This window comes from Pseudopodoces humilis, chromosome 18, assembly GCF_049639895.1.
Source record: "Pseudopodoces humilis isolate 2021_Gansu_Grassland_sample_001 chromosome 18, ASM4963989v1, whole genome shotgun sequence".
Lineage (NCBI taxonomy): Eukaryota > Metazoa > Chordata > Aves > Passeriformes > Paridae > Pseudopodoces > Pseudopodoces humilis.
The window spans coordinates 8,102,039-8,121,428 of NC_142217.1; the positions used below are offsets into that span (position 1 = coordinate 8,102,039).

A 19,390-nucleotide genomic window follows, 5' to 3' on the forward strand; every position below is an offset into this window, starting at 1 on the left:
TAAAGAAGAGAGCATTGCCTTTCTGCTGTGAATTCTTTCTCATTCGTGCCCAGCACAGAGAGTGCCTGGCTCAGCACCCACCTGGTGGCTGTAGGTAGGAGCCTGCACACAGTGAAACTGATGGTCCAGCTCCAGTCTGTACAAGCCCTGTGCACCCAGCTCCACTTGAACTTTCTGCTGTGTACTGCACTCGTGGCAAGGGGTTTTTGCCTCTCCTGCTCAAGTTAAATCACAGAATTACCTACTCAAGTAAATCAGAATTAATCTTTCAAAATGTTAGTAGTATAAATCTGGCACTGACTTCAAAGACTTCTGTTTTTCAGAACACCAAAGTGAGATTTGTCTATTTTTATACCTATATACTTGTTAATTTATCCTACAAATCCAAAGGAAAGTACAAACTTCATTACTTAAACAGAATTTTACCTGGCTGAAGTAAAAGTACTACAAACTAATCGTGATCAAGCTTTGCAGCTTTCTTGGTATCACACAATATTTAGTGATTTTCTGTTACCACCAAGCTCCCGACATCATGACACTGCATGTCATTTCATCTTAAAAAAATAATGAACTTCCAGCCCTTCTGGACACTGATAAGAAATTAAAATAATGAATTTGAAGTTCCACTTAATAAGTAGGATTACTTTTTAAAATGAAAAATCCAGTACTTCTCCAAGGAAGTATTTGCTGACCACTTCAGGTAGAACAGTTGTCAAACTGGGTTTAAACTGAAATGTAACTATACTCCAAGTATCTAACTTCACAATTACATAGCTACAGCCAGGTATCTTAAGGTACTGTTTAAGCGTTCAGGGATGTTTTGATTGTTGTTTATAAAATACTGTGATCAGCATGCCATTGTTAGCAAAATTATGAGGTCATGTCTGTGTAAGTTCAATAAAACTTTATTATTCATATTGCTACATACTCTCTGAAGGTGCAACAGAGTTAGCATAAACAATCCCCCTATAATATTTATCATGATTAGCTACTACAAGGATTCAGCACTTTGATATAACTGTACTGATGTTCACCTGCTTTGTCCCACAAAATTAACACAATTCCTATATTGCAGCCAGGCAAGCACAGCCAGCTGCTTCCTAGAAACCACTCCTCATGTTATTCAGTGCGTGTATACAAACATCTGAAAACACAAATTAATTAGGAGCAATTCTCACTAAAAAAGTGTTTTTTAATCAAATGATGGATATGCTTGTGAAAAGCCCATTTAAAAAAAAATTGGTTTTATATGCAGACTCAAATAATAAAATTTATCCAACTGAAAAGAGAAACTTGTTCCAAGTTTCAGATCACAGTTTAAAAATTAGCTGAAATATTTCTATTGTGTTCTAAACACAGAGGCAAATCTTGTAGGAAAAATTAGTATTACAGAATACTTTCACTTTCCCTCTTTTTCAGTGTACCTAGGAGTCCATATTTTATCCGCAGACCATGAGACCACAATCCCTCACGCTGCTGGAGAAGAGCGACAGCTTTAACTCCAAGAACACCTGGAAGGTGAGCCTCCCCTTCCAATGAGTACTGTCTCAGCTTATCATCGACCTTTTTCTCCAGAAGTGCTACAGAAAGAATTTAAATGATTATGCAGTGGTAGAACTTGAAGTTACTTCAGCTAGTTAAAGAAATACTACAGTGGGAAAAGCCAAAAGGGCATTCAGTCCCTCCACCATGATGAACTCCCTGTGTAGTAAACAGATAAAAAGATACAGAGCTGGGTGTTCAGTGTCGTTCTCCATCTCCACAGACAGCCTGCAGACCACGCTTCTCACAACCTGCTTCAAGCTTATTGAAATGCATCCAGTCAAAGCTGCTGTTCAAAGGAAATAAATTCAGACAGACAGATCTTTTAATTAATTAAGCCCTAACATGTGAACATGTGGATGTCCACCTCTACATAAAGTCAGAGCTGGGCTGTGGCTTTGCAGCAGCACAACTGGTGCAGCCAAGTTCTCAGGTGCTAGGAGTTTAAAATCACACCAGAAACTAGCTTGGATGAAGTCACTGGCAATCCATGTGAATGCTAAGGATGAAAACTTCACCAAAAGATCATTTCCCAAGAAACAAACTGGCCTTCTGCATTCCTTAAAAGTTAGTTCTGTTTGAAAGTACTATGTAACCCTATGACATTTCAGTCAAAATGAGAGCCTTAGACATAAATTTATTTCACTGTATTATTTTAATTTTAATGTATTGATGTTATACAAATATTAAGGCTCTCTTTCTGACACTTTCTCTTGTATTTTTCTCTTAGCTTATTTGTGAGAAAAAAAGATTTTAAGATTTTTAGAACAGCAGATCTTAAGAGACATTTAGCTACAAATATACGTTTCTGCATTGTTTTGTACTAACAAAAGTGAAAAATAGCTGTTATTTTTTGGCATGTTTTTGTTAAGTAATTCCTTATATCTTATTTCCTCCACCCTTTCCAACAGTAATTCAAAACAGACTTCTATTTAAAAATTTCTTTTATTCTAAAATATATATATATTTGTATTAATTTATGCAGGATAGTAATTTTAAAAAGCAGTCTTTATGGATTTGAAAACAATTTTAGGAGTAAATGTCCAAAATCAAGCAACCCTAACAAATAACGGCTCCAGAACTTGCATTTATATGCCAAATACTTACTGTCCTCTAACCTGAAAGAAATGCAGCATCCTTCAACAAATTATTCAAAGATACTGAAAAAGCTATCTTCTTGCCAAGCTGTTTAGTGATGTTTCCTGACAAAATGATAGGACTGCTTTGCTTTATCAGCTTTACCTCCAGCTGGGTCATGTATCTCTGCTCTCCACTCAGCATCTGCAAATCTGCCATTCCCTAGAACAAACAAACAAATCAAAAAGCAAACCCCAAGCCCCTCAACAACATAAGTTTTAAGAAAGCAATAGTGTAGACTTGGGTGTTTCAGAAAAGAGATGAGAGGAGGAAGAAAATACACATTTTTCTATACATCTAACAACAAGCCTTCCACACTCCACAAAGCCTAAAACTTGCCATTGATCAATAATGGGGAGGAAGGATGGATTTGTTTTTCCAGTTACACAGAGGTCACAGTGGTGCAGGAGGCTACTTCCTTCAGCTTCTGCTGGTTTTAGGACTGAAATCACTACAAATGTTGCAATACCAGGCCAGAAATTAATAGGCTGTTACTGAAAATATTGGCAGTCTCACTGAGATTTAGGTTGAAATTTAGCACTGAGTCTAGCTCAAAAATACGTAATAAGGACAACTGCTAATTTCTCTGATGGATTGCTCACAAAACTGTTTTTCAATATGTGTATTTTCACTACCTTTCTTTTCTGTGCTTTTATGTAAGTATTCATCCTATCATGACAGCTCATGACATGCAAACATACCTTAATGTAATACACATCTTGGTCATCCACTATCAGTTCCAGGTGTCCAACTTGGGAACTTTTAGAAAACTCAATCCTCCCTTGGAGAAAAAGAAAACTTCAGTGATACTTTATCAGACTGTATTTGAAATGACAGATGTTCTTGTTATGAACAATAGATATAGAGTGATTAAAAACATAATAAATATCAGCTCAAAGAAAAAAAGGATCAGAATTTGCAAAGGCATTTTGCAAAGTGTCTTCAGAATAAACTAGTAATTTTGGAAGGATATTCTGAGGAGAATAACTGGGAAGAGGCAATGAAGCTGTCTCCAACAAACACAGCTTAGTCCTGGAACTGATTTATGCACTTTCTTTAGGCCTGTGCTAAAACTTGTAGGTTGTGTTGTGCTGTGGAGACATTTCAGGAGCTCAGAATGCTGTGCACACAAAGCCTTGCACAGTGGTAAAGCCCCCTTGCAATCCATTTGGAAATAACCAGGATCAAAAAAAAAGAAAAAAAAAGATCTAAAAAAAAAGTGGAAAAATCTAAATATGTGATATGGTAGAATACATCAACATAAAGCATCACTTGACCAGTATGCCAAAGAAGCTGAAATATGTTGTCTATACTATTACCATTAATTTGTCAGTTTATAGTTCCTCAATGGGTTTGTAGATTCTGTGTTCTATGTTACACTGTGATTGTTATTTTTTATTACAATGCACGGCACTACCATAGTCAGTACTTCATTGATTTAGCAACACATAACTTCATCTCATAACTAACAGAACACAGCAAATTGGACCAATACAGCAAGTTCAGCATATGTAAAAGATGTCAGAACAATCCACCATGTTCTTTAGCCTTCATTTCGTCAATCCTGGTAATAGTTTTCTTCTCTAATACAACTTTATGAACCAGGTACTGAACCTCTGACTGTGCAAAATATAGTGTTAACCAAGATGGAAACTCCATTGGGAATGAGTACTACCTAAAGCAGTAAACTGAACAGTTATCACATATTAATGCAGTTTCAGTATTAGATTAGTGAGTGAAATATACTGATATTTCTCAGTTAATTGTAATGAAGTTCTCCTTACTGATATCAGCTGGTGATCAGACTCTTAGTTGAAAAACCTACCATCCATCTCAATTTTTTTCTTAGGTTGTATAAATTGGATTCTGAATTTCTTCTGTGGGACACTAAAACTTATGTCAACACCAATATCTCTTTCCAAGTCTGACTTTGGAGTCCCAACAAAGAAGTGAAAGACAGCTTCACTTGGGATCCATGAATTCTCCTAAAAGAAAGAAAGAAAGAAAGGATGACCACATTATTCACTGGCACACCATTTACAAAACAATCTCTAATACAGAGACAACACATTGTTTATGTGCACTGTTTTGTAGATAAAAGGAGTATGGACCTTCTATCAGCATCAGTAATTTGTGTTCAACATATCTTCCCACTATACTGGGAATGAAATTAATAACATAGAGCCTGGAATCCAGAGGGTTGAACACACAGTACTGAGATACACCACTCTGCCACCAGAATGGCAAACTGAAAACTAAAGCCAGAGTCCAGTGTGCCAGTGGTACCTGAGCTATACAGTCATAGGCAGCTTCCACCACATACTGCTGCAGGCCTCTGTCTTGCTTAGTTAATGTCACAGCCACTCTCAAAGGTCCAGTGAGGGGGAAAACCAAATCACTGGCTGGGTCAGGATAGGACATTTCAGAACACAGCTGCCAGCCAATAATCTCAGACACTGATGGAAGACAACAGTTGGACATTCAGTTAGAACAGCAAACAAAGAAAACACAAAAATTAACTTTGCACTGTAGACCTTTTAGAAATAATATGTGAAAAAAAGAAACTCTACTGAATAAAATTATCTGTTACAGATATTTCAGAATTCCGTTCCAAGACAAACATAATAGCTGGACTCACCTTCCTCCCTAGTGCAAGATCTGGTTTCTGTGTGATCTTGGAAGACATCTATATCTTCTGTCTCATCCACCATTCTGAAGTAGAGTTTAGAGCTGCAACCAAGAATTTTGAACAATAACTTAAAACCAATTATGCTAAAGTTACAGCAATATTTAAACAAAAATCTCAGTTATATTCAAGAAAGTTAACAGCTACTGTTTTTGAAGGTGCCCTTGCTTAATCTTACCTGAAATTAATTATCTCCATAGATTCTTCTGGAGTGTTCAAGAAAACTTTGAGCTCTTTCCCTTTCTTCACCTGGATTCCCCCATCAAGACTAGTAGATGTTCTCACTCCTGTTAACCACTTTAGGCCAGCTTGTCCCAGAGTCCCCACAATTCCCATTTGGACAGAAAGCTGGACAAATGCACTGTTGAAAGATTCATGTACATATCCTTATATGAAATGCAGTTTCTTTTAAAAGCACTTAATTTAAACCTCTTCGATAAATACACAGAATTTGATGCTGCAGCACAGTATATTCCATGGTTAAAATCATGAACTATTTTGTTTCAGGAAATAACTGAAAAGATTGCATGTACACCAACACACACTTTCTAACATGAATTATAATTTTACTGTATCTCCTAAGGAGGGGATTTAAATGCAGATTTCAGCATGAAATATTAAGAAAGGGAAAACAATTAGAACTGAGTATCACAGGGCAAATTTCTTACTGTCTGTACAGCACTAAGAGAAGTTTAGTAACGTATTCAGTATGTACAAAAGCTAAAATAGCCAAGTAAGGAAACACAGGGTTAAATCCTCCATTGGTTTGTACATCCATAACCTGTAACATGTTTGATCCTGAGAAAAATCCACTTGTCACAGGTAAAGCACTCAAAAAATCAACTGCATGCAAGAATTCCAGAGTTTGATTTAGAGGTAGAGAGGAATAGTCAGCTTAAACCAGTACTGGATTAACACAGCAAGAGTTCAAAATCAGACAGGCAGGATAGGAAAACACTGCTGCCCCTACACCATGGCAACCATTCAGCAACAGAAGGCTGATGACTGTTTTTGTTTTTCAGCAATCTCCTAATTAATTAATAGGCATTCACACAAAACTTTCACATCAAGAATTGCTACTTTACATCAGGGACATGTGAAAGGGACACATTTGCAGCAGTTAATACCTTGGCTTGATATATCCATTTAGAAAGAAATTGGACTGCTGTTTGAAATCTGCATTCCCTTTGATTTTTATGTTGATTGCTGCTGAGGCATTGATTGCCAGTTGAATAGGAAAGCCTGAAATTGCTGGAAACTGCAGTTCTTCAGTGGCCAAACTCGTCCTTTTATTAAACTGAATCTCCTGCCCCTGTGATGAGTAAAACACAAACAAAACCCAGAATTTTATTTTGCATAATAGAGTTAGCATTCAAGAATTTTTCCAGATATAATTTTTGACTGCATCTGTATATTGTAAAAGTGTTTTTACCTGAGCTGATCTGGGACATAAAGAAAGCAGCCCAAAGCCTGCCTATGGCCATGGCACGAGTCAGACACCATTCCTACTCCAGTTAAAAAAAGAATTTGCATTTAGGCATGGATGGATTTGAATGAGAGAAGCAAGAGGTAAGAACCATTAGACAGCAGAACAAGTCTGCCTTATGTACCAAATGCTGTTTAAACCAAATATACACTGGTGTCTTTAAGAGTTCAGTTTAGAGAAACAAGAAATAATATTTTGTATCTTTTATTTATCTGTCAGAAAGCAGTTTCTCAATATGTTTACTTTCAAATACAAAAAAGGTTCCTTTTACCTTCAGAAGTTTGACAGCCAACTCAGCCAGATTTAAGGAATAACGTTTCATATGTTTTCTTAAATCTTCACAGTCTAAGAAGCTAAGTTCATTTCCAAAGATTTTCATGCTTAGCTCACATTTCAGCGCCTTCTTTCTTACTGTTCTCTCAGTGAACTGACATGATAAAAAAAGAAATCAAAGGGAATGGAGTTATAATTTCCTTTCAAACTCCCAAGAAACAATTCCTCAATGCAGGCTATGCTATAGGCTCCCTTTTACAAGTACTTTGGAGACCACTTAAGACCCTGGATTAGTAGCTGTTCTTTCCAGCTACACTTGAGCTTCATAGCACACAAGCTGGCTGTCACTATGAACACTGGTCATATCCAGTCCTAAGATGATAGGCAAAGAAGAAGTACTGCAATGCATACCCACAAACAGATGAAGCTTTGAAAAATACAATCTCAAAACAACATTATGGATTCCTTGATTGCTAAATAAACTGCTAGGAAGTAAAAAATTTACATTTTCTCTCCTTACAGTTCTATGATACCACAGCAACACAACATAATCATAAGCTTATTCTCTAAGAAGAAACCCTAGAAGATGAGTCCAAGGAAAGAGATGATCTAATACAAACTAAATGAATCACAGTCCCTGAGTTTTCCAGCTAATACAGCTAAACAACAGTTGAAGTCAATTCTTAGAGCTTTCCTGTGGTGTACATAAAACATAGCTCTCTCCAAAAAAGAGTAAATTCACAAAGCATCAATGTAACATCTGACATCAAACTGGGAAGTCAGACTGCAAACCACAGGACTCAGGAACTCACCATCAAGCAGCTGTTTACACTGGCACAGCAGTCGATAGACAAAAGGACATCAGCATAAAAGGGACCAGAGCTCAAAATAATGAAAGGAAGCCCAAAATACAGGCAACATAATTCCATGGCTGAATGTCACTGTTTTGAGACAATAAAACAATCTGAAAAAACTAAAGATCTGGCTCTTTGCTGCTCTGTGTTTTCTGCAGCTGAGTAGAACAAGTTACACGTGCTTTATGCAAAGGAGTCACAGTAATCCAGAGCACCTGTCCAATGTGAGATGGGGCCCTGTTTAACTGGGAAATGTCATTGATTTTTCTAAGATCTACAGATTCAGTTACCTTTTTGACTAACTCATTCATCTTACTGTATTTTCTACCAAGACAATTTTGGTTAGTTTTTCTCAGCTTTGGCTTGCCAGACTTGCTCACAAGATGATCAGTGGGGCTGTATCGCTTCAATGTTGGGTTCCTCTGCTTGACTTTCTCTGCTGTTTCCACTGGGGTTTCTGCTTTGTGGTTTCCTTCATTAGTGTTTCCAAAAAAATAGTCACTGAAAGTAGAAGATTTCGGCCCAAAATGCCTCTCTATAAGAGTTTCAGCATTCTCCAATCGTACACCAACCTAGTGAAAAACATGCAGCAGTGAAAAGCCTGACAGTGACATGTATAGGCCATGGCCAGTTCTAAAGCAGAATATCAAATATACAGCCAGATGTAACCAACATAAAAGGTTTGCCAAGCAAGACCACAGTAGTCTACGAAGTTAAGCATTCTACTTCCTTCAGTATTCAATACTGGATATTTCAGTATTAAATCTTCCCATAAAAATTAGATATGTAAAGCCCAGTCCAAAACAAAAATTCTTTTTCATTCAGGTACTACAGTTCACTTACACCATGATGGGCAAGAAGGGGATACTGTTATTCTGGCATGTTAAAAACAGTATTTTGGCTGGAAAACACACACCTTTTTCATACTCTGAAATAAGATTCTGTTTGGAAGTTTGCTTAAAACAGAATTACTAACACACATAAATCCAGGGTATGTGGCACTGAAAAAAAAAATTCTGTTTCCTTGCAAGCTTAAACTTGAGATCTGAGGGCTACATTAAATACTTTTTTTTTTTCATGTGCACATTGTTACCTGGCACAGCAGATAATGATGAGGTCACAGGCAGGTCATTGAAATGTCCCCAGCACTGGATGCCCAATGGCACTAAAACAGTGACTTCAGCTAAGAACAAATGAGCCTATCTCTGTATTAAAGGAATGGTGCACCCAAGCCAATCCATTTTCCACTGTACATCAAGAAAAGGGATCTTACTATCCTAGACAGGAGCTAGAGCAGTGTTACAGGAAGCACTGATTTTAAGGTTTCATTTGAATCAACAAGAGCTAAGTCACTTTCCTAGTGGATGGCACTAGCAGACTGACAGTGCTTTTATTTTGACTAAGCCCGTTACAGAGAGGACTCACCAGTCTGAGGCAACTGTGCTACAACAGTGAAAAGCACATTTTGCTAAAGGAACTGCAACAGGAAAACAGAAAATTCTTTGTACTTTAATATACCAAGTGTCACTTAAGAAGTGGGATAAAAAAAACCCACAATTAAAAAAATCCATAAACTTGCCTCCAGGAGATTTATAGCCTGTCCCATAAAGTGAACAGTCAAATTTGTCATGACTGATCGTGGTAGAAAAGATGTAGGAGAAAAGACCACTGATGCTTCCATATTTGCACCTGCACCAGCTGCAATGAAAAATAGATGTCTGTCAGCTGGAGATCAGCTCTCATATTCTTTGCAAAATTCATAATTCTTTGGAAAACTATTACTCCACTCACTAAGAAGATGGTGAATGAAACATTGTCAATAGGTGAAACTATTTAACTTCTCAATACAGCAAACACATTACTGTAAGTAACTTCCATTTACTGGAATTCCATATTTACTGGACATTACTGGGTATTATCTCACTAGAATCAAAAGGAAAGCATTTATAATATGCAAGATACATGAATGCACTGGCGGAAGTGGACAGAAAATCAAAATGTAACTCTGAAAAACATCACTTAGAATTTTCACTGAAAACAAATGAACAAATAGTAAAACAGGAAAGAACTAGTTTGACTCTTTTCTTATACCAAGGACAGCACATGAATCAGGAGAAGAAAAAACATCCCAGTCCCCTGTTGCTGCAAAGGAAGTTAACTAAGGAAGGAATTAAAAGATGATGTTCACAAAAATAATCTTAAATGTTCATTGGTTCTTAGTCTCCTCTCTCACAAGAGGCAAAGGTGCATGGTATCTGGTTTGCTGGAAATACATTTTATATGCTCCAATTAAGAATCAAAGTAGAATCAATCTTACATTTGCATATTTGGATAGTATTAAATAATAAAAATCAAAGTTCTCTGGAGAAATATATAAAGGGTCAAAAAAGCCATGTAGGATGTTAATAAGCCATATGCTACAAAGTATTACGTTCTAAAACTCCACATACCTGAGTGAAATGTGACATCAGAGTATGAGGAATATTTCCATGTCTCCCAGTCAAAATCTTTGCTAAGAATTTCATCAGGAATAGAATCTCGAAGGTGCTCCTTCAACGGATCATCCGTCTCCAGGAGCTGAGAGAGATGACTCCAAACAAAGGAGCCCACTAAAATTCAACAAAGAAAAGCATGTGGAAATCAGAAAAAAATTACAAGAGTGTTAAACAGATACAGGAAATATTTTTATTTTTTATACCACTATTAATTCTAAGCCATTCCCCTGACCACAACAGAATCCATTCATTTTCAGCATGATTAAAATCAGTCTGATGCACCTACTGCAACATCACTTTAAATAAAACAAAAAGGCACATACAATTAAACAACTGTGTTTCAGAACTAGCATTCCTACATGACACTGTGGAGTTGCAATTTGGCCATGTATGTGCTGTGTAGTAGGGGGCAAATATTTTCCATATGTTCTGGAGTCTGGTTCCTAAATAGAGGCTTTTTTGTCTCCTGAAGATAAAAAAATATTAGGCTCCAGTGCTAGTTCAATGCACAGACACTGAATACTGATGCAACTGCTTTTTTCACAACACAACTTTTTTTTCAAATTTTGTTTTCTGAATGTAGAACTAAAAACTAACATGTGCCCTATGCCTTCAAATGCGCTTGTTATTCCTAAGTTTATTATATAAATTATTTAGCTGTCACATCAACAAAAGACAAAGGAAAGAAATTAAGATTCTTCATGAGTACTGCATTAAATTGTTTGAAACACACAAATTTTGGATGGACTTGTAGAGCTCCTTCATGAATCAGACAAATTAAAGTTTCTGCATGGAGTCACCAGAAGCAGCCACTGAGGGTACACCTTAACAGGATTTTGGAGGTGGATGCAATTTCTCTCTGTCTTAACTCTGATCAGAGAGGAATGAGTGCCCTCCAAACCACAAGCCACATCAGCAGGTGAGCACAATGCTGAGCCTGAACTCACAATCACTGCAGGATACACTGGTCCGGACATAACATCCTGGGAAAATGGAACCAGCTCCAAGGCAGGGCTGGCCAGGATCCAGACACAGTGCAGACAGAGCCTGCTTTCATCTGCCTGCAAACAGTCTTACAGATACCCTTCTCATGTTTGCTTCTTCTTGACAGATGTAAATGCAAGGGATTAGTCCAGAGGTATCCTTCACTGAACCTGGTGAAACCATTTTAGAATACTGCAACTTTTTTTTCTGCCATTTGCTTCTTTCTCAGCTTAACAAAATGCAATTTTCTGTCATCCATTTGTATTTGTAATGCAGTGAGTATCAAAGCTCTTCCATACAGCTTTCTCAGGAGCCTGCAGTGAATGAAATGCTGCCAGTAGAAGGAACTAATTCTATGAAAAGTCAATCCTTACTGACTATTGCTAAACTAACAGTATCACAATTGCAATATAAAATGTCACAATCATACAAACAATCACTTAGAAACAATCTACAAAGCATTGAGATTAAATAAACATTTACATGGATTAGTACCATTACACCTGCAAAGTAAATGTCACATTGAAGAATTGAATTAGGGACATGTAAGACTTCAGAAGATGCTTGGCTGACCTTGGCTGGATGTTTCTTTCAGCAAAGTGTTTTGTACTTGTTTAAATAACTCTTCCTGCGGACATTTCATTACTATATAATAAGCAGCAATTCTTATTTCCACATCTTCACTGGTTGCTTGATAAAACTGAAGTAATATAGCATTCTAAGAAAAAGACAAAAAAATAAAGAAAATTACTATTCACTTCCCTGGAACACCCCATGTGCACTTTCAGGTCCTGTGGGTTTTTTGTTCTCAAGGAGCTATTGCTATATTTGTAGATATTGCCTTATACCTGACAAAGACATTTTGTGTAATATGGATACAAGTGTATGTACATATTGTCTATACTACCTTATCCACAAATTTCCTGAACAAACTGTCACTATGACCTTGAATCCTATACAGACAAAACTATACAGGACTCTACAACACAGAGCCTCCCTTGCCAGCACAACTGTTAAGGCGCTGTCACCACAGGGGAGACCTGTCTGTTGTATCTCTCATGTGCCACCACCAATACACAAATGATGGCCATGGTTTTGTTCACAGGCTGTTAAGATCATTACTTTTGGTCTCAATCAAAGAGCAGGCCAGCAACAAGTTTATTCTGTTCAATATTTCCCCAGTATCAACCAAGACAATTTCTTTGTGAACTGCCAGGAATTAAGAAATAACATTTTTATTAGCATTCAACAGCCCCAGTCCATCCAGTTCAGCAGTTCATTTGTGAGACAACAATGGGATATATGACAATATACAGACTTGATACTTTGAACATGTCTAACGAGCAACACCAAGTTTCACAACTGCAGAACAAGTGAATCACACCAATCCATGATAAATTAAATTTTAAAAAGACATAGAAAGGTGCAAGACCATGTGGAGCTTTTTGTTTTTATGGACCAGGACTGTCAGCTTTGCCCAGGCCAGTGCACCGGGCTTTGCCACTCTTCTAAGTATCAAGGTATTAGAGATAAACAGGTTTTGAACTTTCTTTTATTAAGAAACAAAATGTATTCTTAACAAAATGTTCTAACTATGGCAGTGTATTGCAAATCACTACAAGCTTCTTACATGATTATTCTTACTTTATGTTTCAGAGAATGAAACAGTGAAACAGACTATGGGAAAAATCAAGTCCTGTGGGTTCTCAGCCATAGTGCCCACAGACATAAGGCATCCAACCAAAGTGCCTAATCAAGAAGTCCCAAACACTGCCTCAGTCACTGGATGTGTTACCTCAACTGCAGTGAAGCTCATTACAGGTTTGCTCATCTGGGTGGTTCTACCTTCTCCTCCAACAGCAGAGGGGCTCTACTGCAACATGTCTACACTTGTTCCCTATCTGTTTGCATGTTTCTGTAACTATTCCAACAAGTCCCAAATCTGTGGCAGTGCCAGGAAGCCATCAGTCACCTGTGGCAGTGAATCACTCACCCTGACAGGGCAGGGAATGCGCCGGAAGGCCTGGACAGCAGCAAGGCGGATTTCCATGGGATGGGTCTTCAGGGCAGCACAGGATCTCAGAGCAGGAGTCAGCGAAGCTGCTGCCAGTCCTGCATTTCCAATGGCTTTCAACACCAGCTGCATCTGTAAATGCAAAGCTAGGTAGAACAGAAAGCTCTCCAAGTGCTGGCAGCTGTACATTGCATTTCACGGCACTAACATTTTCTGTGCAAAACTCTTTAAAATGATGACTGGTGACTGGGGAGTTTACTGCAGCCCCTATTGTACTACCTATACCCTGGCTTTACTGGGAGGACAAGACACACATGGACTATGGTTCTATTCTAATGCCACTGGCACTTGTAAGTAGAACCTGCCTTAAACCTGGGGGAATACAAAAACATTCTTAAAAGCTTGCATTGTAACAGAAAAGTAAAAGTCACAAATTTTATGTGGTCGGAAAGTTTTTCAAATACTTTGATATTTTGTCCCTTTTGATCACAAATATTTTGACATTTTAATGATTCAACATAGAGTTCTGGACACAATAACTTAATTAAAATAATAATTTGTCAACAGATAGGTGTTTTTCCCACTGCTCAGTGGTATGAAGTTTGCTTCATCAGGAAACCCAAGGCTTTTCCTTATTTCCACACACAAGGACACCCATACTGATAGGTTCTACTTGTCAGATTACAAAATTTTATCAGCTCATTCTAGCAAGGAATATTCATCTACTAAGCTTGTATTCATGGCTGTCTGGAAATGCAATTAATACCATTTTCATCTAACAAGTTCTCAGATCACTAAGGGAACAGAAAAGTAAAGCACTGTATCATGTGCCTCTGTATAACCAATACCTTGCTGACATGTTCTGAATCTTGCACAGTACAGTTTCCTCCCAAAAATTTCCCAAGAATCCTCATCACACTCTGCACAGCAGGTACAATATCACAGGAGCTGTGAGCTGAACAAAACCTATGTACAAGAGCTGTTACTCCCAAGAAGCAGCTCTGGCTTGCTCTAGGTGACTTCAGCAAAGGCTGTAAACAACCACAGAAAGAATGAGGTGTTTCAGTAAAGTCATGAGAATGACTACACTAACATACCACATACAGTAACATACCATTATAAATGTATCAAAATATTTACATACTAAAATACAATCTCAGCAGAATGACCTGGACAGAGATTTGTATAAATCTGAAAAGACTATTACTGTAAAACAAAATTGATGAGCCACCTAGATTCATTACAAATTAAAAAAGAAAAAATAACATCCACTCACAGCAAGAGATTCAATCATGCCCGAGGTGGGATTAGGAATGAATGTAAATGACCAAAAGAAATATTCTACTTTGTCTTCCTCAACTTCTCCAGAAGCTATGAGGTCTTTCATTAGGACAACACATGCTTCTGTCGCACAAGATGGGAGAGCATCTATTAATGGTTGCCTGTAACACAAGAAAAAAGTACAGGAAATCTAAAATTACCAAAGTACACAAGAATCACATAACAAGTACATTAAGACTCAGCTTCTTTCAAAGTAAATAAAAGTCCAGTGGCTTAGCAAATGCCAGATTCTGCATGTTGATGTTTCAGTCAGGATGTGATGGAAGTGCACTGGTGTTTCAAGAACATTTACCAGATTTTCAAGAAAATATTCAGTTGCTTTCTCTGAGAATTAAGCCACATCACATCCCAGCTTTGACTTCTAAAGACTGAGGTACCTTAAAGCATTGATTTTTTCTTAAGGTGTCTTTTTCCTTTCATGTCACCTATAACACCAGTAAAAAATTAAAATATTAAAACTGAATTGACTAGCTTTTACTTCCTGTGATTTTTAGACCTTATCTAAGGGGAAAGCCCACACCAGCATGACAGACAATACACATTTCAACTCTTAAGAGTCCCTCTGTAAATATCCTGCCTCCTATACTGATGGAAGGACACTTCTGCATTAACTAGAAAGCAGTTAAAGTAGATGGGGTAAAAGCATCAGAGAGCAGTCTGCATGGGATTTTTTTTTCACTCCTAAATTTAATAACCATGTCTTGAGTAAAATTAGTCTAAAGGTAATATAAAAAAGGCAGAATAGTTTAATTACTGTCTAATAATGAAAAATATTAGCATGACTATTTATCAAAAGATGAGAATAAACTCAAAATTTGCCCCTTTTGCATCAAATAAAGGTATTTTTACAAACATAAACCCTTAATTTCAAACAGACTGATGACATTTTGTACAGAAACCAAGTAGAAGAATTGTTTCATTATTTTCAATTTTGTGAGGGGAAAAAAATCACTGATTTTGATAATACTGGATTAGTACTTCTTATAGACTCAAACCATTGGATCAGAACTGTTCCTGACTGCAGAGGAGTAGGGCCTTGACCTTTAAAGCCACAGTTCTACAACTGGTATAAACCATCCTGGGATCCAGCTGATACTGAAAGATGCAGCTCCACCACATCCATACTCCCAGACTAACATCTGTCTCCTCTGCCCCACAACTACTAAGGGCATTGAAAGTACAGATCCAGATAAGCTTTTTCACAACAAATGGCAACAAAAGCTTGAAACCAGCAGAACTGATTTCCATCCAAGCCATGACTCAGATTTCCCATTCACTTTGCTTTGGAAACAGGAAGTCTGGATGTGGGAATATCGTGTCTATTTTGTACATAACATTCATTCAGTGAGGAGAGAGTATCATCCCATTACAGAAACAAGATCTGCAATACAAATTATTCCTTTTAAATGCTCCAAATTTAACTCCAACATTTGGGCACAGATTTAAAACTTTTAAATATTCACAAAACATTTCTTTCCTTTGTATTTTTGAATGCAATTACTAAAGGAGACTTACCAGTTGTCTCTGCACTTAAATGATGATCTTTGCCATAGTGCTCTTAAGGCCTCAAGAGAAAGATGTCGAAGCTCAAATACGAGAGTCATGAAAAGGTCTGCAGCCTGAAAGTGCACAAGCACAACTGTAATATTCCTGCTGTGCAGAAACCAGCTTCAGAGAACAGAGAGATTATGCTGGCATTGCCACTGATTTACAAAGCAACCTAAGAGTGAACCTTCCTTTCTTCCCTGTGTCCTTATATTCCTTCCTCATTTGTTTTCCTCTCCAGACTGCAAACATACAGAGAAAGGCTTTTGCTTTGGATGTCAGTCAGTCCCTCAGACAGCAGCTCTCAGCGACCACCATGCACACCACTGGCATACAAATGAATAATAAACCAAAATGCAACAGTGGGGTTACAATCCAGAAGAGAAAGTTATAACCTTCTCTGAATTTGTATAGCAAGATCCTGATTTATGACCAGAACTTCTGACAAAGCTTTGACATAAATGAAACAATGGTCAAGCTAACTGCATATTAATCTTAGGTTTATGTGAAAGATCATTTAACTGAGGTTTGGGCAACACTTAGAAGTTTCACTTGAGAACCCTTGGGCTGTGAGAAAATTATTTTCTGGGGAAAAGCCCAGGCAGAACTGCCCTTACCTCTGCAGGCAGCACAGGACTAGCTGGAAACAGAGGCAGAAGAGCTGTTCTCTCTCACTAAGAAGAATTGTTACATCAATCAGCAGCTATTTTACCTGGTATTTTAAAGGCTAAATAGCACATGGATGTACTCCCCTGAGACCTGATCCAAAGTTCAAGAAAGAAGATAGGTCTCATTACTTGAAAAAATTAGCAGAATGTTCAATACAGTATCTTGTATGTTTATGTTAACTGAACTTCATAATATGTAATATTATAAATATAATATGTACATTTTAAACATGGTCCATGTCAGATTCACTTCAATGTTTTATTCATCTCAGATGTGAAAGGCTTAGACATAGGACTAAATTTCTGGTTCCAAAGAAAACATTTTTCTTCATGTAAAAATCATTCAAGGTCTAATTCCACTAAGTCACATTTCCAAAAGTTTGGGGACAGACCTACTTTGACTTCCTGACCTTCCTTCCAGGAGCTACTCCCAAAAACAACGAAAACATGGAATAACCCAGTGCCAGCACTAGATTTTAAGACTGCCAAGCCAATTTCAGTAACAAGAAGTTGTATTTCAGTAAGAAGTCTGAGTAATTTCTTACTGTTTTGTTTGATAGGCTGAGGGAGTAAGTCGGCAGATCCAATATAGATACAGTTCATGGTTTTATTCTTTCGGGATTTATATTCTTCTTAGAAATAATATATAATTTAATCAAATTAAAATTTGTTTTCGTATGTGAAGCCCCACCTATGTATTAATTCTGTTAACATTTATAATTCCATACCTAAAATTCTGATAGATACATGCATTCCCTTCTATTCTATTCCATCCCATCCCATCATTATAACTAAGGTCTATTTTAAAAAGAAATTACAAGCCTGGACACTATGGAGCTAGTGAAAAAGATTACATTTTATAATAAAATGTCTATAAAATATTCAGAGAACTGTGTTTTATATAACTTTTTAAAAGCATTTCTAAAGCATGGGACTTATGTGCATTTTTCCACAGGCAAATCCACTGGGGTCTGAGGACCCTCACAGATCTCGTCACAAAGAGCTGTGTGTGAAGCTGCTGCTGAGCCCAGATGGCCCATCAGCTGGAGCTGCAGCACAGGTCAAGATAAAACTGCCAGACTGAGGGACTTTCAGCTGATACAGTTTTAGACTGTAAACTGACTTCATTCTGCTTCACACCTGCTGACTAGAAAAGCTCTCATCTAATAACTCCAAGCAAAATTTTGCAGAGAAGCAGCCATTTTTCTTTCTAATAATAAAGCTTTAGAATGAACCGTCTGACCAGGTGGGCTGTTTTCATTTTTTAAGGCTGGCTGCACTGAAATTGAACTGTCATTGAAAATTCCTCTATTTGTAGTATCATAATAACAAACTATGTTTAAATCTGACTCCCATTCCCACCTCTGAAAGAAACATAAGAAAGACTGGTTTTCATTCCACATAGAAGCTTGCTTTTCCTTCTACCTGTAGATCTGCCATATTAAAAAAAAAAAAACCTAGGTAAAAGCAAGCAATTACAATGCCTTATGAGGGAAAAAAAAACAAAAACAAACCAAAACCAACCAATGAAACATCATGCCCTGAAAGTAAACTTTTTTGGGTCAGACTGGGGTCCAGGAGCAAGGAAAAGCAAATCTGACATACTCTTGCCCACCTTTCCCAGTGCATCCACAGCCACATTCACCAGAGCTACTGACCAAGCACCAAAACCCAGGCAGTCACTGGAAACGCAGCCTCAGCAGATGTGGTGTGACAGGCTTCTCTCCAGCCTCTCTCCGGGTCCCTTCTCCCCACCTCTTTTTCCATTCTTTGTCAGAAGGCAGCTTGTTCACTTAATGGTCCATTAGCTAATCTACATCCACATTGAAATTCAATCTTGTCTCATAATAGCATTAAAAAATTAGACAACAACTTCGCTTCCTTGGAAATGACACCATCTCCACCTCCATTTTCTCATCCCTATACTGTTTTCCCCAGAGTTGGAGACTTTCCCTTCCATTTATTCTTGGTTTTGTGTCCTGAAAGAAATGCATAATCTCACCTCATTCAGAGTCAAACAATAAAGGGACAAACAAGCTCTACATGCTTAACAGTGCAGCTGTCTCCCAAGCAACGCTGGGGGCATTCCCATAACTTCTTTCTTGGCCCAAAGGATATTTTATTGATTGAAATGAAGGATGATAAAGATTCTCTTTGAAATGTCTTGTCACACAAAAAGAACACCCTGAAACAGTGAAAATGGTTGACAACCAATCAAATCCTGTGCTGGGACGGGCACATGATGAATAATTTACCTCTCTTCTAGGCAGTGGCACACAGACAGTAGCCACTTGTGCTAATCTTAGTGATTTAAAAAACAAATTTCCCACACATGAAGTCAGTAGGCCCCTGGAGGCAGAAGTGA

At 37.6% G+C, this 19,390-nt stretch overlaps 1 protein-coding gene across 1 annotated transcript in view; it reads right to left on the minus strand.

The window, feature by feature from the left end:
• Positions 1–19,390, minus strand: part of APOLTP (apolipoprotein lipid transfer particle homolog) — a 74,263-nt gene that overhangs the window by 44,381 nt on the left and 10,492 nt on the right. The window contains exons 9-26 of the mRNA XM_088064313.1: positions 16,328–16,431; positions 14,748–14,913; positions 14,320–14,502; positions 13,451–13,603; positions 12,031–12,175; positions 10,429–10,587; positions 9,558–9,676; positions 8,269–8,550; positions 7,123–7,278; positions 6,493–6,677; positions 5,544–5,726; positions 5,318–5,409; positions 4,966–5,135; positions 4,505–4,664; positions 3,381–3,460; positions 2,661–2,841; positions 1,425–1,580; positions 82–215 (exon numbers count right to left, since the gene is read on the minus strand). Coding sequence (XP_087920439.1) covers positions 82–215; positions 1,425–1,580; positions 2,661–2,841; positions 3,381–3,460; positions 4,505–4,664; positions 4,966–5,135; positions 5,318–5,409; positions 5,544–5,726; positions 6,493–6,677; positions 7,123–7,278; positions 8,269–8,550; positions 9,558–9,676; positions 10,429–10,587; positions 12,031–12,175; positions 13,451–13,603; positions 14,320–14,502; positions 14,748–14,913; positions 16,328–16,431 — 2,808 coding nt within the window. The remainder of the gene's footprint in view (positions 1–81; positions 216–1,424; positions 1,581–2,660; positions 2,842–3,380; positions 3,461–4,504; positions 4,665–4,965; positions 5,136–5,317; positions 5,410–5,543; positions 5,727–6,492; positions 6,678–7,122; positions 7,279–8,268; positions 8,551–9,557; positions 9,677–10,428; positions 10,588–12,030; positions 12,176–13,450; positions 13,604–14,319; positions 14,503–14,747; positions 14,914–16,327; positions 16,432–19,390) is intronic.